Genomic DNA, 22935 nt, shown 5'->3' on the forward strand with positions numbered 1-22935 from the left:
AGTTAAACATACAATTGTAATAATTAAACCAAGTTAAAATTAAGACATGGACATATCTACATTTTTTATTCTATGAAAATTAGAAAAATACAGACTTCCTATATACTTTAAATTCTAATTTTACCAGTTAACATTGTATGATACAAGATATTTCAGGTAGCATCATACTATCACATGATTAAAACAGTGAAGTCCAAACGTATTTGTTGATTCTGACAGGGCTTATCCACTTTAAGTACATATGGCTAGAAAAGTGGAAGAAATTTTCTAGGGATCAGTAACTTATTAACAGACTAGCCTGGAAGGAAAAGAAGAAAAAAAAAAAAAAAGCCAAAATTGATCTTTTTTCATTACTGTTAAAGTGTTGGTTAAGAATAACAACTCTAAAGGACCCCATGAGTTTAACTAATCTATAATAATTTAAAAGAATTAATTTTTTGAATAACATACCTCTTATTAGCTGACAACGATTTATTGAAGCAACACCATGTAAAATTCAGCATAAAGAAAAGAATATCATTGCAAGGGAGGAGTTCTGTTTTGTTTTAAATGTAGAAAAGAATAATACTTGCATAAAATTCATAATTATTATGAAATATTATTTTATTTACTATAGTTTGTATCACACACATATGCATACGTCATTTACATAGTAACATTATTGTATGTAAAGCAAGTCCAAGAAGAATATTCAAATTCTATTACCCGTCCAAATAAAAGAGCAAACCATCCTTTCAATTTTTATTTTTATTTTTTTTAAACGATTTCCTAGTGGAAATGGTATGGCCCATTCTTACAGATCATCACTTTTGCTCAGCAAACACGTCTGGTCAAAATTCCCTGGCATATCTGACATCGTAGAACAGCTCTTAAAATTTCAATGCTGTAATCACTGGGAATGCCAAATCAGGAGCAAATCAGGCCAGCCTCCACTCAAGACCCATCAAGCCAGCTGAACAAATCTACTCTAATGGAAAGCATAAACCATGGCAGTTGTGCCAGTCTAAAAGAGAACAAGCCACAAAGCCACATGGCCACAGCTACTGAGGAGGTTGCAGCCCCATCTCAGACACCCTTCAGAACAAGAGAAGAAAATAAGCAAACGCATGAAAAATTATTTTAACAGATCAAAAATATTTAATCAGAAAAATAGAAAATGAAATAAAAAGAAATAATGATAACAGAAATCCCACAGCATTTGCCTACTGGTGACAGGAGCGACGAAGATGGAGGAGCTGGCTCTGTTCTATAGCAGCCTGCCAACATCTCAGAGCATGAAGACAAATAATGACAGGTGACACTTTGGATTAACACTCAATGTTTAAATCTTATCCCTGATGGAATGAAGAGGATTTTTGGCCATATATCTATAGGTTTTATATTTATAAAGCCTCAATGTTGGATTAAAAACAAATGTACAAGAACTGAATCTCTCTATGGCATAAAGCATATGATGAATATTGCAAGTGAGACAAAATACTATATTCAGTATAAACTTTACAGCGTTTCATTATCTTACTGTGTAAATATTTTTTGTTCTAAACAGTATCATTTCACATTTCAAGCAAGATACATGAGGAAATGGTTTTAAGTTAAATTTGACAGATGCGTTAGTTTCAGAGCATACGAGTTTCTTTTTCTAGTTATTCACAATTGAAATTCAGGTGAATTAAATTAGAACTTTGTTTAACTGTATTTCCAGCACTGTAATCATGGATAGCAAGTCAAGAAGTTTGCATTTCTGAAAACAAATATATAAGAAATAGATCAATTTGCATTTTAAAGCGTAACAAAAATATTGTGAACAGGTTCAAACTCTAGTTTGTTCTTATTTAGGTTTGTTAAAAACCTGGTCCAGAAAGATCTAGTGAAATGAGCATGGTCTGTCAACTCGACTGACCTCCAAGACTTGAAGAGCTAGAATTGAGATAACTAACCTAAAGATGTTAAAGTTTCCAGCACACACAATAAAATAAAATAAAATAAAATAAAATAAAATAAAATAAAATAAAATAAAATAAAATAAAATAAAATAAAATAAAATAAAATAAAATAAAATAAAATAAAATAAAATAAAATAAAATGGCAATTAATTTGAAACCTCCTGAGGGCTCCCTCAGAGAGAGGCACACTATTTTATAGATCCACAAAAACTCATTGAACTATGTGAGAAAGAGGGGAAAATGGGTATAAAAAAATTAGTAACCTACACAGAGTGTAATACAGGGCTCTATTCAGAGAATTAACAAACCACAGATTATTGTAGCTACAGAAAAGATGGAAAGGTAACAACTGCCCTGTGAGTTCTAGACAAAATCAACATATTCTTGGACACTTTTGGCAGGAGACTTTTAGGAACTGAAAAAGCCACATTTCCCTCATATGTTCACAACTCATGCCAGACATATGGAATGAAGAGTTTAAAAAAAAAAAAAAAAAAAAAAAAAAAAACAGAGATTGAAATCATTAACAGTTAACTATAAATAACTCCTAACCTCAGCTACAGACCAGGAAAGAAATGTAGATATGGCAGTGTTCTGGCAAAGAAGATAGGTAAGGACATTATTCTTCCCTCTCTGATGTCCTATGGCTCAGATTGCTTCACGGGCTTTATCAGTACCACCTGCACACTAATGTGGAAAAGAGACAACCTAAAAACAGATATTGGGGAATCCTGTAGTAGAGGTCCCTCCTGTAGATGGTAGCTGCATAGCCATCAGAAAATGAAGGGAATGGAAACCCTAAAATCAAATCTCTAATTCCAGCAACAGTTTGCTGGCAAATTAGAAAAGCCTTTACTTTTACCATAAAACCCTAGATGGATTTAAAAGAATCTGCAAGGACTTTTAAGTATTACCAGGAGGAGATCAGCCAATGAGTCTGGGGAAATCTCTACACTAACTCTGAAACCGGATTAAAAAGGATCAAGGAGATCTGAGGTCACACATTACACTAATGCTGCTTCACTCCAACCTTTGCCATAATCTTCCCTACAAAGAGAAGCTTACTGGCAGATGGCTAATGTTTCAAGTGACAAAGCACTTCAAGAACATATGCAAGTTTAAAATACACTAAAACATGTTGCCCTTGTGCTATCTTTGACTGCACTGTGAAATGTGCAGTTCTTCTGGAAGTTTAAATCTTACGGTACCAGTTAAGTATCTGAAAGTACTAGAATCAACAGTAGTCACACATCTGCATCAAACATGTATTATTTCAACATTTATGATTGTACCTTTGTGTCCATATCAATAAAATTGTTGAAAACAAAAAATGCCAATAAATTTAAAAATCAAATGCAGAGATGTATTGATTGAAAGCAGAGTAAAATGCTGGAAGAAAAAAGAATGAGGATTACATTTAATGGCAGAAGATTATCCCCTGAATTGTTCTTCAGCTAGCTGACAAACACAACCCTGCATCTAGGTCATTATTCATGTAACAGGGACGTGACTAAAATGTAAAGACTACTGATGATTTAAAATTTCTGGAAGCAAAATTTACCAAAGGAATAACACAGAAAGCAAAGGGGAAAGGCAATATTAGAAAAGAGTTATACTGTTCAAAGACACAATGCAATATTTGTGCTTACACCGAACAACCATGTGGTTAGTTGTCAAGAATAAAGGTAGCCAGTCAGGTGATATTCTTTCTATATTGCTACAGACCTCCAGGGCAATGACAGAAAGTAGATCAGAAAATGTTTTCAGAGATAGAAAAGCTCTGGATAAAAGCCAGATTTCTCATCATGGTGAGATTTTAATTACTTGGCTATTGAAAGCAAGAGTCAAGCAATAAATCAAGGAAGTCAAACATTTTCTGAAGATGTTGTACAACTGCTTTTTATACAGTCTGCGAAACAACCAGATTGCCTGAATGTTATCTTAGACCTAATTCCAAGAAAAACACGAATGTGGAAATATAAACTTGTGAATTGCTATGACTAGTGATTAGAAAACATTTAGGTTTGAAATCCAGGGATAAATACTGAAAGAAAAACAAGCAATTTGTTACTTTCCTTACAGAAAATTGTTTTATGAGGAAATACAAGATGTCTGATGGAATTTAACCAGGATTCTGTAAAGGGAAAAACATATCATAAGGAAACAAGCAATGATTAAAAAGTAGTTGCAAGATTTTGATTGAAATTCACCCTAGCTAAGTCTCAACAAACAGAGGCTAAACATGTTAAAAAATTAACAAGAAGTCTACTAAAAATAGGGTCAATTTGGGACAATGCCAGGTAAAAACGTTGGATTAGCATAAAGTACCAGAAACTAAACAGCCATAAAATTTTTAATTAACAACAAAATGTTCTACAGGTAAATTAGACTCTCTTCTGGTAATATGAAGTATTCTGCATTCTGTAATCACTGCTAACCTTGGGAAATCTTACAGATACAACAGCTGTGTATCCTAGTTTCCTGGAATCAAGATAATAAATAGGTTCAGGTATGTAAACCTGAAGAAGTTAGAATTACATTTGCAAGATATGATCTAGAAAAAGGCTTTTACATGAACAATGAAGCCCAGAAAAAGTGAAAATCGTAAAAACTAATTCTTAATATAGGCAAATAACTTATTTTCTCCCTGTCATTTAAAATTCATGGCGATAATGTGCATTTTCTAGCTGCTGTTGCAAATCAACACATATGAATCACAGCTTAGCATCTTCTATAGTTGTCAAGCTCTGTATTTTGTAAATTGCAGAAACCACAATAAGAACATTAATTTGCTGTTTTCCAATTATAAGCAGGTGTTTCAGAGCACTTTTGCTCTGTATGTTACCTAGCTATAATTACCTGCAGCTAGACAAATCAAACTGACAACAGTAAAATAAAATCAGTCCTGAAACGTGAATTTCAAGTAATCTAAACATTTAACTCTTAAACATAACATTGTTTTCTCTCTATCTCTTTCTACAGACTGGTTATGAAACTTACTGCTGAAGAGTATTTCATGTTAATCTGGATTAAAAGTTTTCTGTGACTCCTATCAGAGCCGGTAACCTCCAGATAGAGGAAGCAGCAAAATCCCAAGAATCTAAGATGGTTTCACATGGCTGGTCAACTACATGACTTTTTTCTTTTTTTTTTAAATTGAAAATCAATATATTCCTACAGTACTGGATAAAGTTCATCTGCAGATATTATCAGGACATTGAAATTGCATATAAGAGAATTTCAGAAACATCTAAACATCTTACAGGAGTTTGTTTCTTTCTTATAACTGATCCACTCTGTTGTTTTTTTTATCTGGCTTTGTTCAGATAAAATATATCTATCTATCATATTCCACTATTGATTTAATAGTATCTTATGAATGAACTTGGCAAAGGCTCTTCAAATGTTTAAAATACATAAAATACATACATATTATATATAAAAAAATATCAGGTCTTTCATTCTACCAATTTGACAAGATTTGCATGCGTGATAGCAGATTAGTAACACTTGCATTTCCTTATCACAAATGATTATTATTTCTATATTTATTTATTTTAACAAATATTGCAATGAATAACCCCTTCACAATAATAATGTGAAATTTTAAAATACATTTTTCAGTCCTTAATATTGCTCAGGTTTATTCATTACAGATTTGAGCATAAAATACAATTTGCTCTTTAATAAAAGGTTACTCATCAAATTTCATATAGCAATTTATTTGTGAGCATTTTGGACACATTAAATTCTACAATGTGTCACAGAAAATGGAACCTTCAAGTGTAAAAAACTTCACCTTATTAAGAGAATAAATTTGTCTAAAGAATAATCGTGACATTTTTGTATTCATTCTAGGCTTCTTTTTCAGAGATTTTTCACTCAAATCTCACCTTCTGTAAGTTATCACATGCCTCTTTCATGAGCCACAGATCTCATTTTCTAAAAGAACTGTACAGTCTCTAGAACATTCCTCATTGTTTCCATCTCATTCATTTTTCTGCCATCTTTTTCTTCTCCCTTTGTGATATTTTCCATCTGCTCTTATCCTTTTCTGCCTGTCCACACTATATCTCCAGTTTTTAGTTTTTACACATGTATAAGCTCTTTGGCTAGTTTTCCCCAACTGTGCTGAATTAGCACTACAGAAAGAAAGGCCTCTTCTCAACAAGCAATTGCTATTACACACAGCAGGAGAACAGCAGCAGAGCTAGAGATCTTACTTAAATTAGAAAATCTGTCATGGTTTTTGTGTGTGTGTTTTATTTTTAATGGAAAATTTGAGCACACTAAAAAAAAAAAGCAAATCTGCAAGTTGCAGCACCTGTAATTTTCAATTAACTATTTTTTGTTGTATCTACAAAAATAACCAAATCTCTTCCAAACCAATCAAAAGCACTCAAAATATGCCTCTGTGAGAGAATAAAGTCTCAAAAAGCATCTAGAAAAATGAAACCCTCCACCACAATACATGAATTCCTGAGCTTGTTGGTATTAGTAGGTCTTCCAAAACAAGATGGAAAAGCAACACCTTACTATCTAAGAGCCTACTGGCTACTCCACAGCAGCAGCATTGGCCCTTGCAAACATGCCAAGTGTCATTTCTGCAGCAATGCTCTTCTCTCTTTATGGCGAGGACATAAGCAGGAAACACGACTACATAACCTCATCAGAAGTATTCACCTTTTGTAACAGCAGTAATTACTAGGAAGTCAAGGAAAACCCCTGGAGCTGCTGTTATCATGAAGACTTCAGGAAGACCTTACAATGGTCTTCCAGTAACTAAAGGTGGCCTACAGGAACGCTGGAGAGGGACACTTCGTCAGGGAGCATAGTGGACAAGTAGTAAATTTAAACTAAAAGAGGGTAGATTTAGATAAAATCTAAGGAAGAAAGTCTTCTCTACGAGGGTGGTGAGGCACTGTTAAAGGCTGCCCAGAGAAGCTGTGGGTGGCCCACCCCTCACACTGCCCAAGGCCAGGCTGGATGGGATTTGGGCAGCCTGGGCTGGTGGGAATTATCCCTGCCCTTGGCAGGGAGTTGGGACTCGGTGGACTTTAAGGTCCCTTCCAACCCAAACCATTCTGTTATTCTATCACAGGCTCACTATAGAAAAGCAACCATGCACAAAAGATGGCATGTGTTCTACAAGCCTAAGAACGATTTTCTCGGAAAATGCTAATTTCCAAGGGACTCGGAATCAGAAGTATACAAGACTATTCTTTCCAAGGAGAATAACCCTGGCCAGTCCAGAAAGTGATTCCTCAGAAGGTGATTCCTGAAACCTTCTCTCCTCTCCAAAAGTGTTTTTTGTTGTTGTTGTTGTTTTCCCCCTACATTGGGAATAATTCAGGTCAATGTACAAAAATTGATTTTAACAAGAGTTGTAAATGTATTTCAGTACAATTTTTACCTTGGGATGACCCATTGCTTTTTGAGGAGGAGAATATTTATAGCATGTGAGCATGTTAGACAAATAAATAAGTAATCAGAGCAACAGCTCCTTCAGCAACTCCGTCCTGGCTCTGTAATGTGGCTGCTCTTAGAATCACAGAAATTATGCTGGGAAATATTGGAGACACAAAGCAGCCAACAAGACTGTAGGACCAAGTGGCATTGAACAGAGATAGCCAAATAGAAATAAGACTGAGGATAAGAGAGAAGCACAAGTAACTTGGTCCTCCTGCAGCAGAAAACCTACTATTAATAAGAAGAACACTACACATTGAGCAATGGCACATCAAATAACCTCTCCATCCCTCTCTTCAGGTAGAACAATTCTTGAGAGGGATGAAGAGAGGCTTTTTCTCTCCTGTGCTGGGCCTGCTCCCAGCCAAGGGGCTCTCTCACACCACAGAGAGGAGCTGCAAAGGCCCCGGGCACTCCTGCCCCTGATGCCTGCACCGGGGCCTGCCCCGGCTCCGTCGTGGATGACCCACTGCTGGCATGAGCTCCCTGGGCAGAAGAGCAGCCGCAACCCCACACAATAATCAAGGTATAAATGACTTTCAGCAGGGCACCGAGCAGCTACTCTTTGAGCACTGTTTCCTAGTTGCAGCACCACAGCACTCACACAGCAGAGGGTGGCTCATGGGGACCCTGACCCACACACAGCCCTGTTGTCATGGCCAGAGCCTCAAACAGCAGTAAGAGAAGTTGAGCGTTGGTTGTCGTATTGATTAAAAGGTCATTAGGAGCAAGGAGTTAAGTTACATGACACACAGAAGCCCTTGAACTGATTTCCTAAGAAAAATGCAAATAAATAACTGACCAAGCCTAATATTGAAAAATTTTCTCGCTGAATTTCACCACTAGTTGTAAGACAATCACTAAAATTCTTCCAAATGCAAAATCTGCCCTGATGTCAAAACACGTCTGTGTTTCAACACAGTTTTAAGTAGGTCACTCATTAAAGTATAATAATCTAGAAAAGTGAGGAATCAGTCTAAAGAAATTACAAATAATCTTTCATTATTAAGCAATTATGCATTACCAGAATAGTTATCAGAGTCATACCCTTAGAGCAAACACAGGGTGCTGACATGACAAAAACATCCGCATATTAACTGCCATCAGAAATATAATTAGTTCAAGGTTTTAATCTTAATTATAAATAACTAATAGAATAATTCATAATTGAGAGCTTTCACTCCTGATAACTTATCTGCCATTCCATTCAGCAAAACTTTACAAAAGCATGCACATCACCATCACAGTGTCCTCATCTCACATAGTTACATTTACAAAGTTTACCAATGAGAATCACTGAAAGGATCATGTAGGAAAAGAAACAAATCCAAATAGAAAGGAAAATGAACTAAATATTTTGGGGACTGAAAATATTCATTTAGTTTTTACCCAGCTGACCCAGATCCAGAAAAATGCAAATAATGCATGGAAGGCAGCTTTTGTCACACATATACTAGACAACACAAAAATCAGAACAAACGCTAGATCCTCAGATTGTCTTATCTTTCTCACAGTGCCAGAGCTTAATTTCTATTGTGGAGGTGAAAGCAAATAGAGAGAACATTTCTGTGCAACATATGCCCTGAAACACTAAGCTCTTACCATACTCTGTGTTATTGATGACACAGAGATATCTCATCTGGATTTTTTTCTGCTTATAGTTATGGCCTAACTTTGAATGTATTTTCATGTAACTGAAAGTTCAGACTAAGTACACCCTATGGAACACCACTTTGTACAAGGTACAAGAAAAATCATTACTGTTTACCTTCTGGACACTGACAAGTGAATCCATGGATGTTGGATGAGCAGGTACCTCCATTTTGGCATGGCTGCTGGATGCAGTGATCAATCTCTGACTGGCACAGCTCTCCAGTGTAACCTACAAAAACAGCACACAATATTCAGAAAATTTAGGGAAAATGAGATTTTCTCACTAAATGTATTATTAGGTCACCGAAACACTAATATTAGTTTCCTTAAACAGAATTAACCAAAGTAATAAATAGAAACTGGGACAGTCTCCTAATTTCTTATAAAATGAGATTTTTAATAAGAACTTATACTTCACTGGAGAAACATAAGTAAGTGGTAGAAATCTAGAGATTATATCAAATTGCATTTTACCAGTGACGGGTTCTCATCAGGACCCGTACAACCAAAAAAAAAGTCATTTTGAATGATTTTCAAATGCATCTTGAATCTCAAGTGAAAAATCTTTAGGAAGACTTCAAACAAGACTTGTCATCTGAAATATTTGTGCATATGCTGAATGACTGCTATTTGTTCCTACTTCTGGGCTTCAGAGAGGGTGTTTATTTTAAGTGGGAGCTGTGAAGAACTGCTCAGCACAATTGCAAACTCTTCCAAATAAGCTTCTGTAAGTTCACAAGCTACAGATTGTGTGTACTCTATTATTTGACCATCAGTTTGCTTTGTTCCATATGTCTGAAGTCTGTAACATCCAAAAAATGAACAAACTTACAAAGCATAATCTAAATCATTAAATACTCCTAACTTAAATACCTTAACAAATACAACACAAATTCCTGTTCTAATTTTTATTTACTTCCTAGAAACTGTCTTGAATCAATAACAGAAGAAACTACACACTATATACGAGGTGTTTTACTTAAAAATAAATAAATAAAATCATAAGCACCATGACTGGTGTTAAAGACCCATAAGCTACGACTAGATGACACTGTTAGAACACTGTTGTGAGCAGGTATCTGAGACAGACTCCAAAATGAGACAGAGGACATGCCTGGACTAAGATTTTGCTTATGCAGGAAAGGAAAAAATAAAACCAAAAATAATAAAAAAGGTGTGTGTGTTTGTGTTATTGGGATTAAATAATTGTATTTAATTAAAACCTTTTCATCTGGCTAATAGTTGTCTTTTCAAATCTATTCATATCACCAGAAAGTAGGTCTCAACACAGATTGTTATATTTGGAGTTGCTAGAGCACTACTATAGAAAAGAATCTCTAAGACTTTCTTCTCTGTGTACCTTACCGCTTTTATATGCTATTGAGAACTACATTATGATCCTACTTTCTGCAATGTGAAACCTGGAAAAAGAAACTCTGTTGTGTCTAGATTAATGCCCATAAGTAACCTAAACTCAAGAGGAATAAGGTTGAAAACCAGAACTGTGCTCTTGTGAGATAGCTCCTCTGGACCAGGGGGCATGTGGAGAGACCTCAGCCTTATTCTTAGTCAGGGATTTTATCTAATTCTAATTGGTCTTAAATTAACATAACATTTACAAAACCAGAAATGAAATACTAGAGACTACATCAACTGATTTGTTTCATCTATATGCTTCCCAGTTCTCACATTCAGCTGATTATTTTTATGAATCATAATGAAGTGTTTAATGCACTTAAATCATTAAAACATTTTTCCATCTTCAAATCATTATAAGTATGTGAGAGCTAAGAATTACACAGGAATTCAGTGTGCATCCAAAAGAATGTTAGCACAGAAAAGCATAACAGGTTTTGTTGCTCTGAAGCTTGCTGAATGAATTTTCTGGCTTCTTGTGAATGTCACTATAGCTTGAGGCAAAACTCATCAGAGATAATATTTTATGTCAGCCTTATGAAAATAAATATGTTCCATCTTAATATTATCTATAGGGCATGTTTTGTCCATCTGCAAGAGAATACAATTAGGGAGTTTAATACTAAGTATGTTGCAAGTGCTACAAATTTAGAGGTGCTAAGCAATCATTGTAGGAAAAAAAATGTTTGCTGGTCAAATACTTAAAGAATCATTACACCTATTCATTTTGTGCTGTTATAGATTTTCATATCATTTCCTTCTAGCAAGATTTGGAAAACAAAATACTGTTCATACAGTGAATGGTTCTGAATTTTGCAAAAGAAAACAATAATTAAACTACTGTTGGTACGATTAAACTCTTATTTTCCCATCTTTAATATTTTTCTATATGCATTATTTTTAATGGGTAGAAACACAAGTTAACAATGAGTAGGCCACCTGAATAGACTATTGTTCACTATTAACAAACAAACAAGCACACACAAAAAAAATAGTGTTTTGTTGTTGTTATTGTTGTTCATGTTTGTTTTTATTTTTATAGGGGTAAGAAATAAGAATATATCCATCTCTAAGAGACTGTAAGAATGCCCACTCCATGATCTCACCTTAGGTCAGAATAAAGTGTTGTTACCATATATTTCATATTTATTTATTTTTAATTCATACAAATAAATAGCCACCCAGCATTAATGTGTATCTTTAGACAACCATTTAGAGACAACCACTGGAAGCCTGACCAAATTATTCATTTCTCCATCTGCTTTTTATTAAATGGCTTTTATATTCTGCAGAGCTGATGATCTGTTCCAGAAGCATCTTCCATTTTCATTTTTCCCAGATAAGACCCCTTTCTCTCTTATGTCAAGTGACCAGTAAGTGATTTCATAACTCATTAGCCAGTAAATTGCTCAGTTTTTTGACAGAAATAAAAATGTACAGTAAAATGTTTGTAGGAGGCAAAATAAATTACCTGATATTTATCTTAATCTTATACAACTTTTATTGTACTTTAATTTTCTAAAATTATTTAGAAATAAAGTAAACATTCTATTACAATAATAGAGCTTATCTTTGAAATGTAAGATTTGAGATAGCACTGAGTTTTCTGTAACAGTCATGTTGTAAAGTTTTTCCATCAGCATGTAACATTAATTTATCCTCCAGCATTCAACTATGACCATCATATTTAGTTTAATTTTAATTTCAATTAAGATGTCTATGTTCATTTGATCAAATTTTAATGGCAAATGTTCTTAAAATAACTTCAGAGAACTCAGGCACTTGATCATTAATCAAATCCACAAGTTACTCAGTTTAGTTTCTGAATTTTAAAAAAGTTTTCAAAAATTTAAGGTAATTTAACAGCTGCATAGTTTGGAGAAACATTGTTCTGTGTCACCAGTGTAACTGAAGAAAAGAGTTTACTAGTAATAATTAAGGCATCTTTATTGAAGGGTTAGCTACAACGCATACTTAAAACCTAAATTTGCAAAAAAAAAAAAAAATAAGAGAAAGATTAAGAGAAAGCTGATGTTAGGCAGCAAACCAACTACTAATTTTGGTCATCTTTTCTTACTAGGTAAAGTTCTATCAGCTATGAACAATTCCCTCATTACATTATGGCTTGGCTGTGTGGTGGTGTGCTTTTGTGGCACTATTCACATGTGAAGAGTCTTCCAGCCTTTTAAAACTGCCTTTATGTGGTTTTATTTTCCTCCTCTCCGCTATCTGAAGACACACAGTTGACTGCTCTGCAGAAGATATGCACCAAATGTTAAAACAAAATGCATTATTCACAGCACAATACGATACCCACCAGCCAGGCAACTGCAGGTGAAATTGTTCCCATCGTGTTTCTGTGCTAGGTCGGTGCAGGTTGCATTGTTCTGACAGGGCTGGCTTTGACAAGCATCAAATTCCTCACACTGGGAGCCTTGGTACTCATCCTCGCAGTCACAGAAAAAGGTTGCCTAAAAAAAAAAAAAAAAAAAAAAAAAAAAAAAAAAAACAGAATCTATACTTGACAATGAATCTAAAAGGCCTGTTGTAGGCATAGTGTGTCATTCATCATCTTAGTTAGTAGTACAATAATTAATATTAGATTTGAAAAATCTTTATATTGCTGAGATTGTTAAGGTTGTCTCAAAAGACAGAAGCAAGAAAAGTTCTCATCTGTTCTATCCATTTAGATTAAATACCTTACTTTCTTTGTTCATTAAACACTAGATGGCAACCCCATTCACTCTCTTACACATTTGCAAGCCAGATCATTTAGGCTAGAAACATGCAGCTGTCTCATGCACAAACATTGTAATGCAAAGTACAGGATGTGCATGGAACAAAGAGATGGGGTTAGTATTTTATCTTCTATTTTTACTTCTGTTTGCTTCATAGAAATAAAGCTGTGTCTTAAGGAGAAAAGAAAATCTTCATAGAAAAAAAAATGTTCTCAGTAAAACACAGATTTCATTTTTCCTTAAAAATACCACACTGGTAGAATCTAAACAAGGATTAACATTATACATTTCCAAAACTCAAAACGACATGTGTATTTATAAGGAGCACCGAAAGTACCGGCTAGGCACATGCCCTATGCATGTTATGATATTTACCCAAGCCTGTTCACAAAAGTGCTCTGAATCTCTCATGTTATCAGTACCAGGTTTCCCTATGAGGCTGTAATTCAACAGAAAGGAAAGATGGGCAAACAGTTGAAGATTTGCACTGGCCACCAAGGCAGCATTGCTGTTATTCCAGGCTATTGGGTTGTGTTTCCAATGTATGTACATCATACCACAGCAGGTAAAATTGTGCTCCATGGCATGATGCATCTTAAGTCCTGTTTCCCCTTCTCCCCTTTATGAAGCACTTGGAGACAGATACAGATGGCTAGACTAATGCTAATGGAAGTAGAAATAAATAGTTTCAAAAATGACATGTTTTTCTACATCAATATTGATAATGGCCGTGGAATATAGACATTAGGCAGCTAGAAGTATAAACTAGACAACCTGGATAAAAACAATCAAACAAAAAATTATTATAAAGATAATCCCCATTATCAATTCATCATCAAACACATAAGAATCACCTAGCCTGACTTCCTTTTACAGTGGAAACAATTACTGTAGGACACCAGTCCTACACTGTGTGCCTTCCTTACCGTCAATGTCATGTCAAAGGAATCAAATAGAGGAGCTGAGAGGAATAAACCTCCAGTTTTTAACTCCAGTCTCAATTGTATCTATTTCTCTGAAAATCATTATTAATCTAGTATGTTTTTTATACCTTTAAAGATTATTCCTAGTTGATGCATTTTATTTTATTTATTTATTTATTTATTTTTGCCACTGATTATGAATTTGCTGGAAGCAAATATGTATACAATAATTTTGCTTTTCACCCTATAGAAATAAAGGCCAGGTCTGAATTATAGAACTATCTTTCCTATCAAAAATAGTATTTCAGGTAGTACAAATCTCATATCTGATAAATACAGTACTGAAACCTAGAATAGCAACATCTAAAAATGAAAATAAATCTAAACAAATATACTCTTGAGAGTATAACCAGGAGTATGATTAAAATGGGAAATTCTGCATCAGAAAATAGTAATTCATTATAAAGTTAAAACCTTATTTCTAATAATTTTTAGATACCACCTGCAGTTTCACCTTATATTCAAATATCTAGCCATGATCTGTTGTGAATATTTATTCTAAGTATCCCATATTTCTCACTGAAATACAGATTCTCTCTGCATTCACGTAGCCATATGCATTCAGTTTTTCTTAGACTAATACCTTCATTTAAACAGTTAACATTCTGAGCTTGTTGGGATCTTTTCATTAATAGAGATAAAAAATACAAATACACTGAAGACATTGTGTTGGTGCTACTACTGTCTTTGTGCTATTGAAAGAATTGTTAAAGCTTAAAATGGACATGAAGAGAGTACCAGTAAAGATACATGCACTGTGCCTAGATTCTGTGCCCTCTTCAGAGATCAGAGTCTTGATCCTATTTAAATGTGTGTCTCATCCTTGCATATGCACTGAAAATTAGAATGGGCTGATCCACATCTGTCACTAGAGACACACTTTGGCAAGACATCCAAGTGTAACATCCCATCAGAGTTAACTCCATCAAAACAGCGAGTTTGGTACCTGTTTGTTTGGAAGGTTCAATTTATGGCTGCTTTATGTTAAGTCTGAGAGTAAAATACAAAGTACTTCACTATGTGAAAAGTTCATCAGAGAGGAGGATGATGACAGATGTCTGGACTGTCCACTCAGACACAAACAGCATGGCTCAGCCTTCACTAAAATCTCATCTCAAAGCAACAGTAGCTAATATTGTAAGTATTAACAACATATTTAAATAGTGCAGTGATGTCATTGCCTCAACAATATTAATGAAATAAAAAGTTTTTAAAAAGCTCAGATAATACTGGTATCTCTCTAAGAGCATGATATAAGGATCAACTTACCCTAAAAAGTAGTTAACAAAATGGGTTTTGAAGGCAGCACAAGAAAAGCGTTGTAACACTTCAAACTGAAATTCCTAATGACATATAATAGTTATGAGATGCAGACAAGTTATTCTGTAGATAAGATTAGGTGTCATTGGTTTTATTAGGCATGTCATCTTCACTTTTTCCAAATTATACTATTATTTTTTCTCTTGACTAGATGACATGTACTAGCAAACTCAGGAAAACTATGTCAAGGAGAAACTACACATTGCTGTAATGCTACTATTGAAGTCACTATCTGATAATTCCATGACTGTCCATCAGTAGACAGCTCATCTGTGTATTTTACTTGATTATGGAATTACAGATCTATCATATTGAAGATGTGTATTATTTTGGATGGTAACATAAATTATTTAAAATAATTTGCTTTTACCCAAGCCAATTGTGTCTAAGACACAATATTAGAAATGTAGTTGGAATACAGTGTATTTTTCTCTATTATAAGTAAGCAGATTTATAAATACTGTGAAATACTGTGCTCATCAGATTCAGAAATTTCAGACTGAAGAGAGACCATAAGACCGCAACTTTTTTTTTTTTTTTTTCCTTCTTCTGTTGCAAAGAAGCTTGTAAGTGGACTAGAACAAAATGAATGTCTAGGCTTTCTCTCATTGAGAAAGACTTTCAGCATTCGTTGAACCATTACAGTAAGTTGTCCGGGCAAAACATAACTGTGATAAATATTTTGTATTTAGGAATATCCTGGAAACTAAGTTCATATGCAGGAGAAATTGCCTTTAGACATGCAGCGGGGTATTTAATAATCAGCCTTTTGTACTGGGTCTGGCTGGGATGTTAACTTTTCCTGCAGCAGCCCATCCAAGCCTGTGGTCTGCATTTGTAGCTAGAACAGCAGTGGTAGCACACCAGGGTTGTGTCTGCTGCTGAGCAGTGCTGGCACAGCATCAGGACTCTCTAACCCTCCTAGGGGGTGGGCAAAAAAGTGAGAAAAGAAACATCACTAGGGCAACTGACCTAAACCAACCAAAGGGCTATTCCATACCACATGATGTCACACTCAGCAATAAAAGGTGGAAACAGGAAGAAGAGGGGAGGGGTGGGCTCTCATGAAAACCTTGGTCGTCCTCCCAAATACCAGCTACATGCATTGAGGCCCTGCTGCAAGGACGTGGTCAACCATTACTCATTTGTGGGAAGTAGAGAGTAATTTATTTCCTCTGCACTTCCACATAGCCTTTATTTGTTTTGTTTGTTTGTTTTTCCTTTTTTTCCCTTTCCCACCTCCCTTCCCCTTTCCTTTTTTTTTCCCCTTTAGTTAAATTGTTTAGTTAATAATAACCTTTCCTTAATAATAGTAATAATAATTGTTATTTTTCCCTTTAATTAAATTATCCTTATCTCAACCCGTGAATTGTTCTTTACTTTACTTCTCTTCCCCTCTTCATCTAAGGAGGGGGAGTGAGCGCGTGGTTGTGCCGTTTAGCTGCCTAGCACTGTAAAACCACCACACCTTTCTGCAAATATAATCAAGTGGACTTACCCCGTGAACTCATAACCCATATGGAGTACATGGAAACAATCACTATTCAGTTCAATCTGTTATTTCTTAATTTAGGCAGAGGCCAGTTATTTTTGTATAAATCTCAAGGGTTCTAATTCTAGCAATAAAATTTCATATTTACACAATCTGCTCTTCTATATTTTACACAGGAGAGCTGAAGTTATGGACCAGAGCAATCTGTGAAAGAAATCATTATATCTCTATATGTTAGCAAAATTTTGGCTCTCAAATCCAATGGATGCCCACAGTTCACTTTAAAAACCTGCACCGAATCAGAAATTCACACTAAATATATCTCACTTTAGATTTGTACTAAGATTTCTCTCTTCTATTCACAGCTAACTTGTTTGTGGACAACTTATTTTGGATGAAAGTTGAGTATATAATTTCATATCTGATATTTATATGGTGATGATGCCAAGATCTTTTATTTTTTTGACACATTCATTCTTCCATTGTGGAAAAACAGCAAGTATGGCAGCAAAGCTGTGGTACGTTTGTACAAAAGAAGGAAAAGGTGTCACTTTGGTTCAGCATCACCTCACTTCACAGAAGTTCATAGTTCAAAGCTGTGAATTTTATGTTCAATGACAACTACTATAGAAAAAAGAAACTGTCCTTATGTAATTGCATGTCCACATTCTATATTAAAAAAAAAAAAAAAAAAAAAAAAAAAAAACACATTTAACTCTCAGTAAGGAATGAGTGAAAACTGGCCAGAACTTCCAGGTGAGACTAGAATTCATTTGTTTACAGGTTTTATGCACTCCACAGATGACTGTATGCCACTGCACTTATATAACTGCAGATTTTTAATTACATTTAACTTTCCCATTAAACAGATGTGTTACTACATTCTATTACATTAAACTCGATATGGAATAAAACTATGAAGTACATAAAAACACAAAGACAGTCATTAATCTTCTTGGCATTGGAAACAAAATGACTACAGCCAGCACAGCTCCGAGCCCATTCACCACATTAGGACTTTTATGTATTCTTCTAAGAAGTTGTTTTTCATCCTGCATGACTAAATTGTGCAAACAGAGTGAGTTGCAGATAAAAACAAACACCAAATCACAAAGGGCATGTTGGAAATCTAAAGAAAAATAAAGTTTCAGTTCTGAAAAAAGAGATGCAGAGGACGCGTCTTGGGGTAAACCAATACAGCAGTTGGTACATGTCAAGCATGTAGTTTTGGCAGTTGTTTGCACTGTCATTAGGGAAATGACTAATACATTTTAGGGTATATCTCACCTAAAATGAGTTAAACAATAGCAAAACCATCCTGCTTAACAAAACATTCACCTTCTATTTTTAACTATGATGCTTATGCTGGGCCTGAATTAGTTTCCTGGCTGAAATTCTATTATGCAACTAATAAGCTGAAGAGTAAGGAAAACTGACAGATTTGAAAAATCATTATGGCTGGACAGACAACGTAAGATTTTTACTTTCCCTGGAGTAGGAGTCTGGTCATAAATTAGCAACATTTGGAAACACTGAAGTTTTACTGAGTTACCCCCAGCCAGATCACTACCTGGCATAGGTTTGATGACACTGCAGAGGATCACTGGGGGCATTCTTCATGTGTTGAAGGTCTGGAAAATCAGGAGCAGTGAGAAAAAATATACTTCTGAAGTTAATAATTTATTTGAAGAGACAAGATTTAAAGAATCCCACAAAAACCAATTCACTGACTACTATGAACTGGTAGATGCCTCTTCAGAAATGGACTTCAGCATGATTTCTACATCTCATAGCTTCAGCTACAGGGGTGTCCATCAACTACAACCTTGTGGATGTTATGTCAAAAATACTACCTTATAAAGTTTGCTGTTATTAATCCTCAGGAGAAAAGTAGGTGGAAACACAGGAAAAAATTTCCTGTTAATTTTCCATGGAAAGGAACACACTGCATGCACATGAGAGAGTTCTTTTGTCACTAACAGTTCTAGTTGTAACCTATAATACTTTCAATGTGATGATAAAAGGTGGGGAAGTACAGGTACTGAGTTCTCTTTTTTTTTTTTTTTTTTTTTTTTTGAGTGAAATAACAGCTCCCCTTTGCGGCCAAGAAGCTAGTTTGTCTGTCTTTTTAAAGATTATTTTATTTTCCTTGTAAGTCAAATGCCATGTCTCAGAGATTTTTAAAACATAAGTGATTATTAAAAGCAATATATGCATTTTCCTTAGTATAAAAATGTATTAGTTCTTCTGCATACATACAAGAATTAACAGATTTTCTCTTTGTGATATATAGCCTGCAGTAAAAGAAAGAAATTAGAGACATAATAAAGGACTAACACAAAAAACAGAAAATAAGACTATTTATCAAAGCCTTTAACTCACGACCTGATAAAAAAAATGAAAGAAGGGAAGACATTGTGATATGCCATTACATATAATATGTTTGAACATATTACTTACATTAATCAAATTCAAAATGCTGAAATGCAAATTCAAAATGCGTGAAGAAAAACATTAAATACAGTAAAGTAGGAAGAAATAAACTGAACTATGAAATAGTACACTATGAATGAATAAATTCTGGGGATATCAGTCAACTGTTATGGTAGAGTATCATTTACTTCTAACTGCATCTTGCAGTAATTGTGTTCACACATTACCTCAAGCAATTTAAATTTTTATCTTTAAGAAATAAAGATTTTCTTGTCTTCCAGATGTTAGCATTGCCATGCATATATAGATTACTGCAGCAATTTAATTATTGTTGTTACAATTCAAATTGTCATTTTTCTATCAAACACGCTTATTGAGAATTTAAATCAGAAAATGGTAGCAGATGAACTATCAGTGAATTCCCTAAATATGCCAAATTTTCTGTGCTCGCAGCAGGCTCACAGCTGTTAATATTTACTCAACACTTACTATTGCTTTTATCTCCCAAATGAATATTAATAAAACCAAAGATTAACTGCACATATTTGTGCTGCAAATGACTTTTAATCCAAGAAATAAAATCAACACATATAGAATGTGGCAGAGCATACAGGTTCTGGTTTTGCCAAAGCGGTACATAGAATGCAAATTTAACACATCTGATTCTTATTTTTTTCGTGTTACTAGATTGTACAACAAACAAACAATCAAAAACCACAAAGTGGCCAGTGGAATTCCTGTCACCATTGTAGTCTCCCAATAGTGTTAGTTTAAGGAAAGAACTATACAGGAAAACTTTCAGACATTACCAAATTACTCCATTCTATTACTTCTCATTATAATGCTCAGAGAATTCCATGATACTGTTCACTGATTTGTGAACAACTGAGGTGTGGAGAGGTAAGTTTAGAGTAAATCAGACCTGAAGAACAAAGGCTGAAGATTCACAAACTGGAGCACACCACTCTGGAGACTGGGGATACGAAGTGCCCACCACATCTTCTCATCTCAAAAAGAATTATGCTTGTGTAACAACAGGCAGATGCAGTATACATTACCTTATATACCTGCTTTGAATAATTGTTTTTTTATTGTCAGGTCAGTGTCTGACTCTTTGCATTTCTTATCAGTCCTTTTTTTTAACCGCTTCAGTTTTATGAATAGGTAATTAATACACTGTTATTATTTAGTAACATCAGTGATCATTTGAAGCCTATTTCATAACATCAAGGTATATGCACACTCAGAGGACCCCTGTATTTATATTGGCATGGACTTTCCACATTACCCAAAGATCTTGATAAGTTCACCTTACCTTGTCTGGTTTGGTGATGCATTTTCCCTTCCCCGAACATGGGAATTTATCTGAATGGCTTCCCACAGGCATGCAGGTACTGACTTTCACTATCACAGTCAAGCGTAAAGCCACGATGCACTTTGTAACTGAATCATTTAAAAAACCTTTAAAAATAAAAAACATACAATAAAAAAAAAATAATCTTAATATATGAGAAAATACAAGAAGTTATGCTAATATATGTTGATGCTAGACAAACAAATAAAATAGAATTGAAAGAAACTATCAAATAAGATCATTGCTCATATTTCATACAGACCTACCAAAATTTAAGGCATGTAAATGCAAATTGGAATGGAGTCTGGAAAGAACCGGTCATCATATTGATTAACAAAAGGCAGACAAGCTGGTGAAACAGATCTACCTCCCGGACTGTAATCTGCTATAATTTCTTAGGTCTCTAATAATTAACCACTTTTATTTGCTTTTTGATCGTTTATATTTCCCTAAGTTTTAATGGCAAGGAATATTAAAAACATACTCAGTGGAGAAAAACGTTTACCTGAATTTTCAACAGTTACTTTAGATAGAACTAGAAAGCACACGGATCATAAACAGCATTACAGTAAAAGATGGACAGTTTCTTTGCTGTGTTTCTCATGGGGTATGTAAATACATACATGCTCAGTTTGACGGCATTATTTTGAATATTTGCAGTACAAGTATTACTGAATGTCAGATCTTATCACTGTAGAAGGTGATTCTAGGCATAGGTGATAAAGGTGAACAAAACACGGAAGTGATAACATTTGATAAGGAAAATTCATGAATTTCTGGCTAGCATCTGCAGTTGTATGAAAGTTTTAAAAAAAAATTGGAAGCTATTAAAATGCACTGGAGCATAACAACATCATTTTCACCTATATTTCTAATAGAAATATCTGTAAAATAAAAAGTCAAGAACAGGAAAGACAAAACAAGGAAATACACAGCCCATAACATACACAGTTAAGTCAGAAATACATAAAGTCCATTTCACTTGTGCTCAAACTGCACCATTCCACCACTGTGATTAGACTCCTGGGTTACAGCCGTCTGCTTGTGGCATCAGTTAGCTGTTTCTGCTTTGACCTGGGAACTTGTAGCAGAATATATGTGAAGTGACATAACGAGTGTGGTTACAGTGTATATTTTATGCAGAATACATGCATTAAAAAAAAAAATAAATTAATTAAAAAAAAAAAATCCTTCTATAACCTTATGTTGAACCTTATTTTATTTCACTACTCTTAACGTAGGGAGACTTGTAATGTTCTAAGATTGTTTCAGTATCTGTTTGGAAAGTTGCAGACAGAGAATGAATGCAGGATTATACTTCAGAAATTAATAGAGAGAACTTAAGGAAAAATAGATGCTTTTTCTTAATCCGAATAGCTGTAATTTCATAAAGTATGACAGCAAATGCATGCAGGAAGCGTATGACTTTTTTTCTCATATTTTCTTCTTTAAATTCTAGGATACATTTATGGCATAAACCTCAAAGAAGCATTCAGGATGCAGTCCAGCTTCTTGTGCTATAGACTAGAGATGGAACAATACTTGGTCAAATAGAAAAAAGAGTACAATATAATATTTACAATGAACAATGTTTCAGGAAATAGTCTGAACTCCAAGTGAATTTTCTTTCCAGAACAGCTGTTAAAAATTACTCACATTCTGCATATAAAAGTGTCGAGCATGAATAATTCTACAAATTCCAAAGAAAATTGTATGGAAGACTTTCATTCTCTGTTCTTCATTTTTAGATTTTGCTTTTTAAAATGCTGCATCCTTTGAACAAAGAGTTGTCTATATTAGAAACACTAAATCATATCTTCAAACCAGGAAAATCACATGTCCAATACAATTATCAGCGGCTTGAGTACAGCTGCCACAAGTTAGCTAAATCTAAATATTCAAGAAAATAAGATTAAAACTGTATAAGGTACAGTTGCACATCTAATGGTCCATTTTGGCTAGCAGAGATTATTGTAATCTGTTGAACTCTTCTAAGACAGCCATTTAATTCTGGCCTCACTACACACCCCATTTTTACCCATCTGTTCAAACATGCAGCCAGAATTGTTTCCTTTAACAATTGAATGTGATTGTCACAGACAGTCATGCAATTATATGTGAATGCTCAGAAGAA

At 34.5% G+C, this 22935-nt stretch overlaps 1 protein-coding gene across 1 annotated transcript in view; it reads right to left on the reverse strand.

The window, feature by feature from the left end:
- DNER (delta/notch like EGF repeat containing) overlaps positions 1-22935 on the reverse strand; it is a 120658-nt gene that overhangs the window by 26668 nt on the left and 71055 nt on the right. Inside the window, exons 5-7 of the mRNA XM_068692125.1 lie at positions 20763-20908; positions 12799-12952; positions 9181-9294 (exon numbers count right to left, since the gene is read on the reverse strand). Coding sequence (XP_068548226.1) covers positions 9181-9294; positions 12799-12952; positions 20763-20908 — 414 coding nt within the window. The remainder of the gene's footprint in view (positions 1-9180; positions 9295-12798; positions 12953-20762; positions 20909-22935) is intronic.

Source organism: Anas acuta, chromosome 9 (assembly GCF_963932015.1).
Source record: "Anas acuta chromosome 9, bAnaAcu1.1, whole genome shotgun sequence".
Classification (NCBI taxonomy): domain Eukaryota; kingdom Metazoa; phylum Chordata; class Aves; order Anseriformes; family Anatidae; genus Anas; species Anas acuta.